This window comes from Triplophysa rosa, linkage group LG23 (assembly GCF_024868665.1).
Source record: "Triplophysa rosa linkage group LG23, Trosa_1v2, whole genome shotgun sequence".
NCBI classification, from domain to species: domain Eukaryota; kingdom Metazoa; phylum Chordata; class Actinopteri; order Cypriniformes; family Nemacheilidae; genus Triplophysa; species Triplophysa rosa.
Window position 1 is genome coordinate 14,683,939 of NC_079912.1, and position 16,364 is coordinate 14,700,302.

At 38.2% G+C, this 16,364-nt stretch overlaps 1 protein-coding gene across 1 annotated transcript; it reads left to right on the top strand.

Moving 5' to 3' along the window:
* Positions 1-9,407: 9,407 nt before the first annotated feature.
* On the top strand, positions 9,408-14,427 carry dtx3la (deltex E3 ubiquitin ligase 3L a). The gene is made up of 5 exons (XM_057322973.1): positions 9,408-9,597; positions 9,688-9,838; positions 10,454-10,614; positions 13,696-13,904; positions 14,079-14,427. The coding sequence occupies exons 2-5, from the start codon at positions 9,757-9,759 to the stop codon at positions 14,146-14,148; spliced, it is 522 nt and encodes a 173-aa protein (XP_057178956.1). The 5' UTR covers positions 9,408-9,597; positions 9,688-9,756; the 3' UTR covers positions 14,149-14,427.
* The last annotated feature ends 1,937 nt before the right edge of the window (positions 14,428-16,364 follow it).

The window sequence follows — 16,364 nt, forward strand, 5'->3', positions numbered from 1 at the left end:
TTAGCCTCTTTAAAAAAAAGACTGTCTTTCTTCTGCAGGACACAAAAGAAGATAATTTGAAGAATGTTACCCAAACAACACTGGCCCCCATTGACTTCCATTGTATGAATACAAAACCACTGAGACATTTCTCAAAATATCTTCTTTGTGTTCCACAGAAGAAATTACAGAAGAGTCATATGCAGGTTTCGAACGACATGAACGTGAATAAATGACAGATTTTTTATTTTTGTGAACTATTCCATTAATGCATAAAACTCGAAACATAATTCTGGTTCAAAGAGACTCAAAATGATGGAGCAATACACAACACAACATGCTAAAACACTCTTCCTGAACCTCAAACGCAGAAGTCAAGCGCAGTCCTTCTTGCTCGCAGGTACAAATGGGCTCAACAAAAAAGTCAAACTAATAGGGAACAACTCAACCTGCTTTTACCGCTTTGAACGTGATAAAGAGGTCAGCTGTCTGAATCTGAAAGCATGCGCTGTGTGTTTCAGACAGAATGGTGTGTGAGTGTGCCCACGCTGAAACACTGATCGCAAACTCTCGGACATTGATGTCCTGGTGGATTTCTCATTCCATGACTCGTTGCTTTGAGGCAACACGTGTCAAATCACACCTCGCCATCACAATTCACGTTCATAGCGCACGTCCATCACCGTGGATGCAGGGTCAAATAGGAAACGAGCCGGCGCCGTGGACTAAAAACCAGTGCGGAAGGCCGTCTTGGGAATGAGGTGAACTTTGGACAGGCTAGACAAGCTAAACATGGTCCACATAACCCTAATAAGCCTGTGTTCTGATAGTTGGTTACCATGACAACGCAGGGGCTGATACATTTACAATGACATGATGCTTTAGTTCCGTTCTCTCTGACAGAAAAGAAGTGACAGAGAGAAAGAGCGTATCTTTCTTGCTTTTCAGTCCCATTATGGAGATTGTTATGATTGAACGCAACTACCCAGTTTTTACGGCAGTGTGGCATTGACATGAAATTTGGAATCTATTAATGCGTGTTCATGGACACGAATATCCCCGATTTTTTCGTGTCGGTGAGCACGACATTTTTTTAATGTCACTCAGCACGACTTTCTTTTTTTCGTGTCACTCAGCATGACTTTCAATACACAGACTGCGTGTGTATTTACATTTATATATTTACAACCTGATATCAAAAGAAGTCGTACATATTTTAGGATGTGGCTAACTAACACCTTACTTCACCCAAACCCTAAAACCACAGCCGCAAATGCTAATTTTGCCAAAAACGCGGGTTTCACGAGGTGGCAAAACAACGATAAATTAAATGGCTCCCCTAACCCCGCCCCTAAACCTAACGTCACACGGGAAACGTCAAAACATACCAATGAGATCGTAGGAAATAGGAATTCACACGAATGAGCCACCTTGTAAAATAGGTATGAATTCCTTTAGATTGAAAGTCGTGCAGTGTGACACGAAAAAAGGGGGAAATTCGTGTCGGTAAACACGAATTAATAGATTACAGTTCGTGACAATGTCACGAATTCCTGTGAGACTGAACGCAAACACGTGGAGTGAGCTTTTCCATAAGAGAGAAAAATCAGAATCTTTTATATCTCAATTATTTTTCCCAGACATGAATGAGATTAAATAAAGAGCAATAGAAACTATTGCATACATGTCCTGCATCTCAGAGATTTTTTCCTGAGAAGAGCCAGAAATCTCAAAAATGTTGAGATGAGATCTCAAACTGAGCTCAGATTTGTCATCAAAAGCCAACATTAAAGACCTCAATGTGAACTAATTTTCTGTCAAACCGAGCCAAATCCAGATTATTTTCTACATTTATTTTACACCCCCATAGCCTACTCTTCATGTATTTTAACAATCGTTGTCTCCTTTGTGTCTATTTTGATTTCTCTTAAGCAATGTTACTGTAGGAGAAACATCTGAGACTAAAATAAGACTTTAATTTGAGAACAATTGAGAACTACAGTATGCAACTTCAAATGAATGCAATGCAATTTTCCTCAGAGTTGCGGTTATTTACTAAACATACATTTTAGTGTGTTTGAAGTTAATTTACTTTGGTAAGTAAAAGAAACACCAGTAAAATGGCGAAAGGGTAGATGGTTTAATCTTAACAATATGTTACTTTTGTGAACCCAGTTTAACTTCCGGTACACATTCACAAACAATAGAGTGCCTGTAGATTATTTCTGATAATAATCAAAAGAAACCGAAGAACCCTAATTTGGCTAAATTTGCATCTCCAATATTTTTTATTTAGACTGCGATACCAAGCTCAACCGCTAGATGTCAATGTACCGCACAGTTTGTTTAAATGCGACCAAACAGGACCCATTCAACAAATCGTTTATTTCATAAAATGAACATACAACAAAATTCAACAAATCGTTTATTTAATATAGTTATTATACAGTAAAATAATCATATAAATTACTATTAACATAAATTAAATTAAATATAAATAGTCATATTATTAAGCACTAGCCAAACACAAACTGGAAGTTAATTGGGGGTCAGGCGCGTGCGCGTCCTATGAAAACCGATCCTAAAGACAGCCTTTTTAGGTCACTCCTCCCCACTTTACCTTCATCCTTACATGTAAACAGATTGAAGTCACCAGCCACAGAAGTAGATAAATCAATTGTGACATTTCTGTATAGAACGTTTTGCATTTAATTAGCACGAGACACTCTGAAGAATGTTGAATTATCTGAAGACACGCCTGCGTAAAGCAGAAATCAGGTTGTCTGTTAAGACGCTCCGAATTAAGCCGTCAGGAAGCACTGTCCATTTATTTGTGGCTTTCACTTAATTTTGCTCAGCGTTCTCCTGTAGGGCCGCACATCTGATAGCTAATTATTTGGCAGCTGGCAGAGGCTGCCAGATTACAGCAAATGCCTTCAACGGCTTGATTCTGTTAACAAAATCCACTTTCCATCCTACATTTCTAATAGCCGAACTTGCTGCTTTAGTGGCTCTGATTAGCATAGACTCGTGAAGCTGATAGACAAGGCAAAAAGTGAATCACGCAGTGCGAAGTGAACTCTTCTGTCTTGTTTCAAACGTTATTGCAGGTACAATATTCGGCACAGAGAACGGATCATTACATGACCCCTCAGGCCTGTGAACAGGGAGGCGTATTGACTCTGCCAGTCCCAGCGGCCTTGTATCTTTTCTTACTCTCCGTCGTGTATGAGAACTCTGGTGTTGGATAATAGGGGATCTGACGCTTCCTGTAAAGGAGATTTTATTGATCGTGACAGTGTGGTCAGACCCTTATTTGTCCGGTTGGTATTAAACGCTCCCAGCTCTCTATATTTAAAGGTTGATAAAAAATACATGGAGTGTGGCAGTAATGGGTTATATAAGAGAGCTCATGTGGTTAGTCCATCACAGAGGTGTTGTGGGTACACAGAACAATGTATTTCCCACTAGATTTCCCCAAATGTCTGTCCTCATAAAGACAGATATGGGAGGACAACAGGTTTGAGAGTGACCATACAATAAAAAACTATTTGAGATTTTTTTTAAAGAATCAGGCACACAACATCTCCTACAATCGAATTAAATATAGAACTTTATATGTTGCTTATAAAACGTTTTGAGTTCTGTCTGAACAAGGCCAATAGGAACGAAGTGTCTCATTTTAAAAATGCTCCCTTTCACTCTTTCTCTCTCTCTCGCTCATGAACAGAACTGTACTGAGGGGTCAATTGCTCTGTAGCCAATTTGTTAGCAGTGCATGCTTGACCGTGCTGCCCCTCACTAATAAATCACAGACATCTGGATTAGTTCACACACACTCCACATACTGTACACTATCTCGCCTGAAACTCACTTACTACATTGATGCAGAAATTGTTGTAGTTGAAAGTATTGCTTTGTTTTTGACATCCAGAACACTGTTTGGTAGCTAGTAGCTACTCTGTAAAGTGAAAAAGAAAAGAACGCTTTTATCACGTTGTACTGAAAATAAATCAAATAAAAATAGGCTATCAGTTTCTAAAAATAGTACTATCTAAATAATATCTCACCATGTTTCTATTTCAGATAGGCTATTTTCTCCATAATTATGAGTTTTGCCAATGATTTTCAATGAAAGGTACCTGAATGTTGTGCGATGATGTCATAATATTTGGCATATTCCTGACGTTGTATTTGAATTTTTGTTTATTGTCACTTTTTTATTTATCTATTCACTGTGCTCACACACTGTGTTTTATTACTGCTGAAAGCTGTTTTCACAGTTCAGTTGTCAGGCCGCAGAACCAGTAGGAAACTGTGAAAGAATGTGACATATTAAAACTATTAGAGAAGCTCAGGTTTGTCCAAAAAGTCACAAAATTTGTCGCTAAGCGCTTTTTTCTAAAAAAAAAAAAAAAAAAGAAGAAGTTCAACAAGTCGTTAAATCTACTGACAAAGTCGCTAAATTGACTACAGTAACGTTAGCCGCTTATGTTGATGGGTTGAGCACCTCTGGGCCACCGTAGAAAACGGACCAATTACCTGCACGAGACGAAAAGCGTTTCCTTGCCATCATCTATCCTTGCTGAGGATTTTATCTGTTATTCACGGGAAATTATTTTTATTAGTTAAACTGGCCCCAGTTTCTACCAGGTTTAAACTGCACGAAAAGTCAGCATAAACTACGGCGTTAAAACCGAGCGGAAGCGTCCACAAACAGATCGCTTCGGCATTGTGGATTACAACGCGCAATCTGGTAAATGTATCTTTTTTCTTCTATGTAGTGCACACTTGTACCCTAAATGTTATCTTAATGATTACATTTTGATATTGTTAATAACGTGTCACCCATCATGTTAAACCCCCTGCTGAAAAACTACCACAAAAAGTCTAATGGATTGAATGGTTATAATAGGAATTGTATTAGTTTTAATGGAAACTATAGTCTCAAGTCTCTACTGGTAATGTTTTTTGATGTTACTGTACACATGGTGGGGTGCTATCTGAAGGATGGGAACCAATAGAACACCATTAAATCCTACTGGAATAGACCCAAACACTACATAAATTAATTTGTAAATTAAAATGGTTTTAATTGTTTATAATGGTTTATGGTTCTATGGTTTTTATGGCTTATAATTAATCAATTTAAGTTTTTAGAGATGATCTTGAGTAAAGAATACATTTTTCTGAGCATTGTTTGTTTTGTTTTTGAACCTCAGTAAGTTTTGTTGTGGATGTAAAATCTGTAGAAGAATATGAACACTAACTGTGTTTCTACAATAATATTCCAGTATGATGTCAGCAGTGTTGCCCTCCGCAGCGTCCTGGGACGTCTGATCTCAGAGAAAACGGCCGGAGAGAGAGATGTTTAACAGGCAGTTCTTGAGAAGGCTGGCGATACAGACTCAGCGTCAGAATAAAATATCGGTTCTGTGGCTCAGTCCCAGATAACTATTAATAGAGCTGCAAACTTCAGACAGAACCACACACAGACAGATTAGAGGTTTAGAGCCCAGTGGCCGTGATGGGATATGAAACTGGTACAGGGTTTGTGATTGTTTGTTTGTTTGTGTGAATGAATCTCTCCATTGAGAGCTTTGTGTATCTTTCATGTGTCATATGCTGCTGGGATCAGGGGAGTTAGGGGGGAGTTAAGGCACAGACATTTACACAAATGTGTGCTGAGTTTGATGTCTTGTGAACTGTTCGTTTAAGCTTGATCTTTGGTTTTATTCTTTACAAAAAGAGTATATAGATGCTCTTTTTCTCACCTTACCTCACATTTTCTCTTTTGCTTCTCTTTATCTCTCCCCATCCTCAGTTCTTCTCGGGCCCTTTAGGCTACAGCAATGAATAAAGATGGCTCGTATAACTTTAGATCACCATGGAAACACACTCCCAGGGACTTAGGAGAAAGAAGCCGACACCAAAATCTGTGAGGAATGTTCTGGCACGCTTCAGAGGAGCAGGGTACAGCGATGCCTCTCTTCCACCCCGGCTGTTCTTTCTTCACTATACGTGACACAGTCAACACACACCCTGTAACGCTGCCATGCTGCCCAGAGAATGGGTATGTGCGCTCCTGAGGTGTTTGAGGTAAGAAGGTTGGTGGTTTTTGGAGAGAGCTGGAAGTGATGTTCTCTCTTATGGCTTAAACTGATGTGGATGAACTTGGTAGGCTAGAAATGTTGGTCTGATAACTGGACTCCATTTGTTAACAGCATTAATTGTGACTGGACGAATGCAGGATTGTGTAAAAAATGTGATGGTCTGCATTGCAGAAAACAAGATCCATGGGGCGAGGTCAGATCCTGATCAAACTCCTCCCACTTTATATACTGTACTTAGCCGCAATATAGAGATTAATTTGCAACCCGTGGTCGCTAACGTTTGCTCTTATTAACGTCTAAATTCTACACAATGTAACACATTTTTGTAAAAGTTGTGTTTCGCTTTAATTTTTACTGTTTCTTTATGAAGTTTAACATGCTGAATACGAAAATTACATTATTTTGTTTACCATCGACGGTACTCACAAAAAAAGTATTTTCACACATTTGCCGCGAACGCGCATCAATCTTGTCTTCCACGAAGATTGAAAATATTTTTCAGATCGCGTCACTCACGCCATTAATAACAAACATTCCCCATGAGTAGTAAATAACGTGGAACGCGATTGTTCGCGTTTGGTGTGAAAATTTGTACAGTTTTTGTTTATTTGCAATATACCGATATATCGTAATTAAGCTCAAAATTTACTTGAGCGTAATATACACTAAAACATGGATGCTACATGAAAATAAATATTACCACAATAATTAGCACCACAGAATTGTTCAAGAACTATCGAAAGGTCGGTCAAAACAAAAATTTGTTACACTGTGCATTATAGTCGAGACACATTAAAAATATTGTGTACGCCTTTAAGTAATGATCACAGTTAAATATATGTTAACCCAAACCCTTACACTAAATCTCATAAAATACGTTATTAAAAATACATAAATAAATAACGATTGTCTTCGGGCAAGTTTGTTTTTCCGTCAAAAGAATAACTTTAGTTTCAGCGGAAATGGTAGAGCAACAACACAAGTATGCAGTGGGAGGAGACTGGATCCAGTGTTGACCAATCAAAGTGGAAGGGAAGGAGACTGGATCTGGATCCAATCTTGCCCCCTATATCTCGCGTTCTGCAGTGAGGAGCTACTGTAAAAAAATGCCCTCAAAATTCAATCTATGAGATCTTAAATTCTGATATAATTAAGCAATCTCAAAATCAAAACGTTTCAAGATGAAAATGAGTTCTTTAGTTTGGTCTTGACTCAATCTCGCCCTGTCTTGGTCTCAACTCTTTAAAGACTTGCTCTTGGTCTTGAGGTGGACCTGATGTAACGTAATGTAATGTAAAATTATGATTCTTTTTGGAACAAAAGAAAAAACCTTTAAAGAAACCATACAGGTTTAGTAAAGTCTTCAAAGTGACAGTGGAGAAAAGGCTACCAAGAGCACGAGACATATGAGTATTTCTTTATAGATATAGTTTTTTTAATGCACGTGATTATCAATATCATTAATCAGACGATTCTCTCGGTCATGAGTGTGCGTGTGTAAATGATCAGACTGATGAGCTCCATGCGCTTCTAATCAAGTCATCAGGACACTATAATGCTCCCCAAAATATTCAATGCCGGATTTAGCATTTGTAATCAATATGTATATGAGAGCAAAAAGAAAAAGGTGGAATTGTATGTGTGTGATTGAAAGAATAGCAGAACAGAATGTGCACAGGCAGCCTAAAATATAAAAAAATCTGATTGTTTTGCACTGAGAAGAGAATGCAATGAAAAAGTATGCTCATGTCGGTCTGAAGATCAGCTGATCCTTGTGTCTTCTCATGTCTCTGGATTTGTAATCTGCTGAAAGCAGGAATTCTCGATCTCTTCTCAGCCCGGAGACTTCCGTCTCATCTCCCCTCATCTCACTCTGAGCCTCTGCGGTGATCCCGCGGCTTCACATGCTGTCTGACTGATATTTCTCTCCACGCTGCTGGAAAAGAACTATAGACGGTGTATCCTTGCTTTATTAAATAATACTTTATAGAGTTGGCAAAAACCTCCGTGTTTGATAAGGAACAGATCTCTATGAATGTAAGAGTCTGATGGCCACTGAAACCTCATGAGATGTGAATTATGTCCGTGAAGTACGAGTCGATACTATAGAGCATCATAAAATTTATTTGAATTATTATAAAGTTTGAAACAGGAGTGCAGGCATCGGGGTTTTGCTGGAATATTTTATGAAAATGTTTATTTTTATTAAACGCTATATAGGGCTGTCACAATATCAGATTTTCTCTTCACGGTTATCATGGCCAAAATAATTCGCAGTTACGATAATATCACTTTAACTATTTCATTTCTTTCTTTATATATTTTTAAATGAACAAATAATGCGTTAAATTCATCTTTAATTTTGTTTTTGTGTTTTCTCATTTGTTGGTCAACAAATCACACTTAAAATTCGAGTGTAAGGATTAGAGAGTTTGTAACCATTGTAATTCTTAAGACAAAACTTGAAACGGGTTCTGAATTATTTACGATATTATCATATATGTAGTTTTTCACATGGTATCAATAATCATGGTTTTAATACCACGGTTACTGGCAATACCAGTTATTGTGATGCCCAACAAAAATACAGTGATATAAACTTGTATTTTCTGTCAAAAGCATTAGAAAAACGATATAGTACAAGAATATTTCGCAGTTATAAAGTAATTCTTCTGGAGTTTGTATGTTAATGTAATAAAATGAAGATAAACAAATTTGTCTTGCTATCTATAATGTCTCAAGCATGAGATTGGATCCTAGCTCTGCAGTAAATGACCATCATCTTCATCGAAATCACCTAAAAAGTGTGGACCCCTCATCCACACAAACGTGGAATGCATGGGCCGGTATGAGATTTTGGCGGTATAATAACCTTTATCAAAAATACCACGGTTCCGCGGTATTGCTGTGTTGCTATTAAAACACTAAAATGTGTTATTTCCAAATATCTGCGTATACAAAAAACTACTTTTCAACTGGACACAATACATTTCATTTTGAACCAACATATAGAACATGTGTGTCAGGTAAAAATAAAGCCTTAAAATTACAATGTTCTTAAAAAAATGTTTTTGTCATATATATTTGACATAAACATCAAACATTGAATTACATGATTGAATTATTTGTTTTTCTGTAAACACAGCTCATACCTTAGAAACGGTATCACCGACATTTTTAGTGGTTTTGAAACCTTAACTCTTTTAAACCTCGGTATACCTTGAAACCGGTATTCGGCCCATGCCTATGTGGAACAAAAACAGAAAAACTCTTTCAATGCTCATCCTGTAAAATCCTAACACGCGTGTCATTAAACTCCACCCATTCTCTCTCAGCTGTCTAAACCAGAACAGGTTTAACTGCACTTGTCTTCACTTCCTTATTTATGCGCGAATGTTTTTGTTTATAAACCTTTATCCGTGACAGAAACGAATGTTAAAAATCTGTAGAAGCCGGTGTGTAGATAAGCACTCCACCTACAGTCCAAGAGAGAAGCAAGTGTCTGGTAAGTCAAACTTAAACATTAAGTAATCTGTGTATGCTAATTATCCATGACAAATGACCCAATATAAACTTTTGTTTGTATCAATTTTAGAGATAAACAGCAACCAATTTCTGTCAATGATCTGTGGACCTGTGAATTCATCACTTCTTTGACTGGATCATGGGGTCTTCACAGAGCAAAGATAAGATGCACTGCACCAGGTACCTGAATGGCAAAGGCCCACCAGCGCTGACAGAGATCCGTGAGTTTCTGAGCTCCTTTATACTGATCATGACAATGAAAGTGTCACTTCATACATAAGTACTTGGATGCTATTCTTAAAAAGCATAGTATAAAAAATGTATAAATGTCCTTGCATGTAGATAACAAAATACTAAACCTAGTGGCATGTATTTTATAGAAAGACAGCGATTCAGAAAAATACATTTTATGTGAACACTTTTGAAAATAATTGCAAAATGTATTTGAACACTTTATAGTTGCCAAAGTTAGTGTAACATCTTTATGAACTATGAACTAAAAGCACCGTAAGGTTACTCTGCAGGGCACCTTTGAACATTTAAGTAGAACTGATGTAAAATATTAAAATATTTTTAGCAAAATATGGTTTGGAGAACTGAATGAATTATTTGCATAGAAATCTTTGTTTGCCAATGCCACTTGGCTATATATATCGATGCTGTCCTTCTAAAACCATGTAACCTTATTTCTGTATTTCTCTTTTTTTTGTTGCCATAAATCATTATAATCAACTAATTTGGACATGTAAAGTTTCGGAAGGACAGCAACGATATATTACTTAAATTTAAAGCTTAATGCTTTTTCTTTTTACTGTGTGTCATGGCCATGTGAGCAGAATCTAACGGAACAAACAATAACAAAAAAGGCACTCTGATAATGCAAGGAAACCAGCCCGAAGGCCAGATGACTTGGACCCTTGAAAGACGAAGCTTACCGGGACATTCTGACTGTGACACCATTCAAATCGCCTTTCATTTTGAAGCTGGCATTCAGTCGGTGAGCTCATGTCATTTTTAGTGTATCACTTTGGCAACGTATAAGTATCAAAGTGGAATGACACACCTAATGTGTAAGCAGTATGTTTACGCTCGAAAGCATCTCAGTTATTTCTTTCTCATCTCCGTGGAATCTTGTTCGGCTTGTTTCTCACACACTTCCTGCAGGGCACTTACAGACAATGATGGATGTGTGCTGAAAACAGCTCAAATCCCCTGTTATAATAATGCCTGAAGTCTTTGTGTTTATGGCTGATCTTCAAGTGTTGTCCGGCATAGTTATGACTGTGTGTTTCCTTTTAAATCAGATGAGATCTAAACATTTCGCACTATGTGCGTGCTTGCTCCTAGCATCATGATGAGCAAGGAAGATAATGTGGTGAAGTTCAAAGTTTGAGTTCAACCCATGTAAGGAGAAGTTGTCAGTTTTCTGATAATAATAATTCATTTGATTTATAACGCACTTTATATTAACAAGAATCCCAAAGTGCTACAAATTGAAAACAAAAGAAGCAACAAAACAAAAACCGAAACAATAAGTTTGTCTAAAAAGGTCAGTTTTAAGGCCACATTTGAAAGCACCCAGTGATTGTGGTGTCCTCAGATGGTCAGGGAAAGCATTCCTGAGCAAAAGGCCAATCGCCCATAGTACGAAGCTTGGTCCTGGTGGGTTTGAGGAGATGTGCTGAGGCAGAGCGGAGGCTACGTGTTGAGGTTTGTGGAGTGAGAAGTTCCTTGAGATAGGGAGGGGCGTCACCATAGATACACTGATGAGTGAGGACAGAAACCTTGTACTGAATCCTGTAAGAGACAGGAAGCCAATGAAGGGATTTGAGGATGGGAGTGATATGATTGTACTTGCGCACCCTCATTAGGATCCTTGCAGCGCTGTTCTGAATATACTGCAGCTTCTGTGGGCATTTGCCGCGATCCCGATGAGGAGTGCATTACAGTAATCTAGCCTGTAGGAGGTGAAAAAAAGAAGTCTAGATACAGTATATTGGGCTTCATTTATGAAACGACCGTACGACCGGAAAACTGGGCGCACAGTCGTTTCCACGCAAAACTTGGTATTTATCAATATGGATGTGAGCGGTTGCTATGATCAAATCTCACGACAGGTCTCAGTTCATGTACGAAAGTTTTGAGATAGTGTGTCTGTGTACGCTTTACCCTTTTGATAACTGTAAAGGAATAATGACAAATAACAAAGATTAGTTTTTTTTCGTTTAGTATAACAAATGTAAAAATAGATTGCGATGGGATTTCTTTTTTCATTACATTAATAAAGTATTTTTAATTATTTAATTATTTATTATATGGTCGTTTCATTGTTTGAAATTACAAGGTTAACAGGTGCTTTGGTGTACAAAACTTTTAGGCTACTTCTAAGATAATTTACGACATTAAAATGCACAATTAAAAGTCAAACATTTTATAAACTACAGTAGGCCTAATCAATATATTTATATGCAATGGGTTAGTTTACCTATTTGCAAGATGATAGATTCTTTGATGGACAAATATGCATTCTAATATTTTAGGCCGGTTTGTGGGGGCTGAAGACCGCTGGTCCTGCCTCTGACAGATCTGAAAGAGAAAAAATAAATGAAGCAAACATAAAACTGTGTGCTTGATTTAAGCAGCCTGAAATGCAAGATTAGCAGCATTAGATTTTAAACCTTTATCCTGCTTAGAAACATGCATCTGTCTCCTCCGCAACAGACCATTTTTTTCTTCACCTAAATGAAGAAAACTGTATAAAAACATTTAGTCTACATATAAACATTATTCTATAATTGCGCCTTAAAAAAAGATCAGTAATTTATATCTCGTTTTTACATTAACACATTAATGTAACTTAATGTTTTTCAAGATTGAAGTCAGATTAATTTTGTTTAACTTTAAATGCATTATACAACCAAAGTAATGTAAAGCAACAACAATACTTTGTGTAAATTTATAATAGTGAAAAACTATAATAAAATAAAAGATTTGCATCATATTTACAAAATATCCAATAAAAAATACAAACCTCCAACCAACCTCAGCTGGAGATCGGTTCACTACACCAACGCTGCGATCTCTTTCCAAAACTGTTTTTTACTTCCTTTGATTCCGCTTTCCAAGGTCAAACTTTAATTTCTAAATTGGAAAAGTTCCTCGTTTTGGCCGGATTACGTTTCCCCATATCGCAAAATCTAAGGGCGAGGCATCTACACCCTGAATTTATAGGGGCGTTATGTAAGGGATAATGTACAGGCAGCCGGTTGTTATCGCAGAAATTATTTCGTGATAACAGCCGGCTGCTTGTACATTATCCCACTTATTACACGGCTACTTGCCACATGAGAAAAAAAACTGAACATAAAATGTGAATTTGAAATATTTTATTAGCTCATTTTTACCGAATGCAGACCTTCCTCGAGGAAAAGCCGTTTACTTTCAGTTTTAAAGTAAGAAACGACGTTCAAACGTCACGAACAGGCAAATTGGTTTAATCATTTGTAAATATAATGTCATATATGTTATTAAAAGACATATTTATAATTCATTTTTGTGTAATATTAAACTGCCCCTCTCAAAATGATTCGCAGCATCCGGGTTACAGGGTGTTATTTTGAGCAGTTGTTAACAACCCTTGGAATGTCGCGACTGGCCAATCAGAATCAAGCATTCAAATGAGCCGTGTAATAAATGTAAATTACGACCGATTTCCGCCTGCACATTCATCAAGGTACGATCATTCGTACGATGAGATTAACGGCATGTTTGATGAATCGCACATAAACCCTGTCGTAAGACTATTTCTGCGCACGGATCTGCGCTCGTTTCTACGTTAGATTGATAAATGAGGCCCATTGCGTCCATTCCAGTCCAGTGTCTCTTGAATTTCAACAAAATCAAACCTCAGGAGTGACATCAAGTCATCCAACAGCAATGTGAAAGACTGACAGCATGAAAAGACACATGAAAACTGCTAGGGAGTGGTTATAACGCTTTCTTTTTTGTGTGTGTAAGAAATAGGTTTTATAACTGGCTGTAATATATGAGTGATGACCATGAGTAACTCCCCCTGCAGGACAGACATCCACATCCTGGACACAGATACAAGGGTCTGGACTCTGTGGCGTACCTGCCCAACAACAACACAGGGGTGAAGATTCTGCGACTACTGGAGGTGGCTTTCCAACACAAGATGATGTTTGCTGTGGTGGCCGACGGCAGAGGTGAATACTGTGTGACACCTGCAGATATACCCCTAAAACCCATGGACCGTGGACCTGAGAGGTATAACAAATATATTTTTAGGTTATTTAATTTTACGTTTCACACAAACTTGTTGTCCGTATAAATCCCAGGACCACTGTTGAATCACATAAAGACATTGCTCAGTGCATCTGTAATGTTTTGGTGAAATACTCATCCAGTAGTGGACGTAATTGTTTTCTCTGAATGTTTCAGCTTGGGCTATCCGGATCCAAACTACCTTAAAACAGTGACGAAAGTTCTTAAGCAGAAGGGGATCAAATGAAACAAGATGAGCTACTTTTACTGTGGATTACTAACCTCACCATGACCAGAATATGAAGGCGCATTGTTTAATACTTATGAACAAGGTCACTGAGTTTGCCAGTTCAGAAGAGATCTTTTCTGTGAGAATCTGTTGCTGTCTGTTTGTTAGGTGATAATATATTCTATTTAAAACACAAGCCTTCTTACAGGAAGTAGGATGGTGTTCTGTATAATTCTAGCCACTGTTTGTTTACTCCTTGTGGTTGTAAAGTTTTACAATTATTTTAAATTAAATAATATGGAAAAATTCTGTTTTAAAAATGAGTTTCAATAATTAGCTTACACTTAAAATGTGCGAAATTCATTATTTGTTAAAAAAAAAGACGAGTTAAAAGACGGCAAGCATCGCATTCTCATCCGCACCAACGTTCACGTCCTGCCAGGTGAAGTCAACACATCCCCTGCAATATTTCTCCCTCGCCTGAAACGCGTCTGCACTTTGCCGAATGTGAACTTTCCCAGGCTGACGTTGCTCCTCTGTTCTCCTCAAACTGAATTACACACCAGGCTTCATACACACAATAAAGAGTAATCGGATTGGCAGGCCCCATTAGAGAGGGACCCGTCATCTCCAGGGGCGTTCTTAAACCACTTTCTCCTGGACCATCCACCAGGAGTCATTCGTTCTGACTGTCATCCGCCACCACGGCTCTGACAGCTATCAAATCTGTTCCTGCCCCATCCTCCCTCAATCTACGTGCTTCTCGCGCTCCCCCTACCAATCCCCCCCCCCCCCCCCCCCCCCCCCCCCCCCCCCGTTTGTGACCCGGAGGAGCCCGATTGTATCTGAGTGTGTCACAAACCAGCTTGAGAATGCTGTGCTGGAATTTCCAATTATATAGTTGTATTCTTACCCATCCCGTCTTAAAGAGACAGTTCACCTGAAAATGATCATTTATTCACCCTAATGTCAGTTCAAACCTGTATGACACTCTCTCTTTCTCCATTTGTTCTGTTCTCGACACAAATGCTGATAATACTCTTTTTTTCCATACAATGAAAGTGAATGGAGACCGATCCTGTCAGTAATCTTTTAAGTGGTCTCTCTCTGGAGAAATAAACGTCATATTTTAACTGTTTTTAACCAAAAGGTTATAAACCAAAAGCTTTCCTGTGGCTCAGTGGTTAGAGCACGACGCTAGCGACGCCAAGGTAATGGGTTCGATCCCAGGGATTGCACATACTCCAATACAAATGTATAGTATTATGCTATGCAATTCGCTTTGGATAAAAGAGTCTTCCAAATGCATACTAAATTTAAATATAAAAAGTTACAGATTGCAGCTTTAAAGTCCCGGTGAAATTAAACATTACAATGTCTATTTTTTCATGAAATATTGCAGCGTTTCATGTAAATAGTTTATCAATGTGGGTCATTTTCTTTTTAAAAGTTGTGTGCCCTCATAATCTTCAGTTAAACTGCACTTCCTTCCTGTAATGACTATCCATCTTCCTATCCTATGTTAGACGGCTTGGGCGGAGCATTCGTTAACTCCTCCCCTTCAACTGTCAGTCTGCTGCCAGTTCCATTTTCAAAATGCAACCGCTGTCTTTATCCATCCAATCAAATCGCAGAGAAACACGAAAGCCGCGCCCACTATTTTTCTCATTAGAAATTCCATTTCACTCGGAAATGCGTCAAAATACGGAAGGAAAAACGATCGCAACTTCTTGTTCACGGGGACTTTATCCGTGACAAAAAAAGCAAAAAGCGTTCTCCTTCCCTCACTGGTAGAATTCATCAGAGTTAAAGTGATGTATGTTGAAATCATCTGTTTGTAATGACTCTTTCCTTAACAGAGAAACCAACAGGCCTTCATTAAGAAAAACAAAGTTCAAATTCTCATTAGAAATCGTTCTCATCCTTCCCACGAGTGTTGTGGTGTTTTGGCATGTTTTGCCCACTGGGGGGCTGAACGCTGTGCTTGTGATGAATGGGCTGAAGGCGTGTTTTCATTAGGCTGTTTAATTTGAAGCACAATTAGACTTCATCTCTTTTAGAAGACAAAGCAGATTCTAAAGTTGTTCATTAAAAGGCTGAGTCACAGACGCTGAAGATGGATGCGCACACCGTGTCTTCCTCAACAACAACACTGCACTCCTAAAGTCAATTCTTCCCCTACAGTGTGAAGCGTCTAATTACTATCGCCTTCCTTCTCCTCTCCTCTCGTCTCA

What these genes read in the sequence shown, in the direction of transcription:
- dtx3la (XM_057322973.1), top strand. Translation starts at nt 9,757, where the DNA reads ATGGGGTCTTCACAGAGCAAAGATAAGATGCACTGCACCAGGTACCTG. An exon ending in TTGAAGCTGGCATTCAGTCG is followed by an intron (nt 10,615 to 13,695) that starts GTGAGCTCATGT and finishes CTCCCCCTGCAG; the next exon opens with GACAGACATCCACATCCTGG. An exon ending in ATGGACCGTGGACCTGAGAG is followed by an intron (nt 13,905 to 14,078) that starts GTATAACAAATA and finishes TGAATGTTTCAG; the next exon opens with CTTGGGCTATCCGGATCCAA.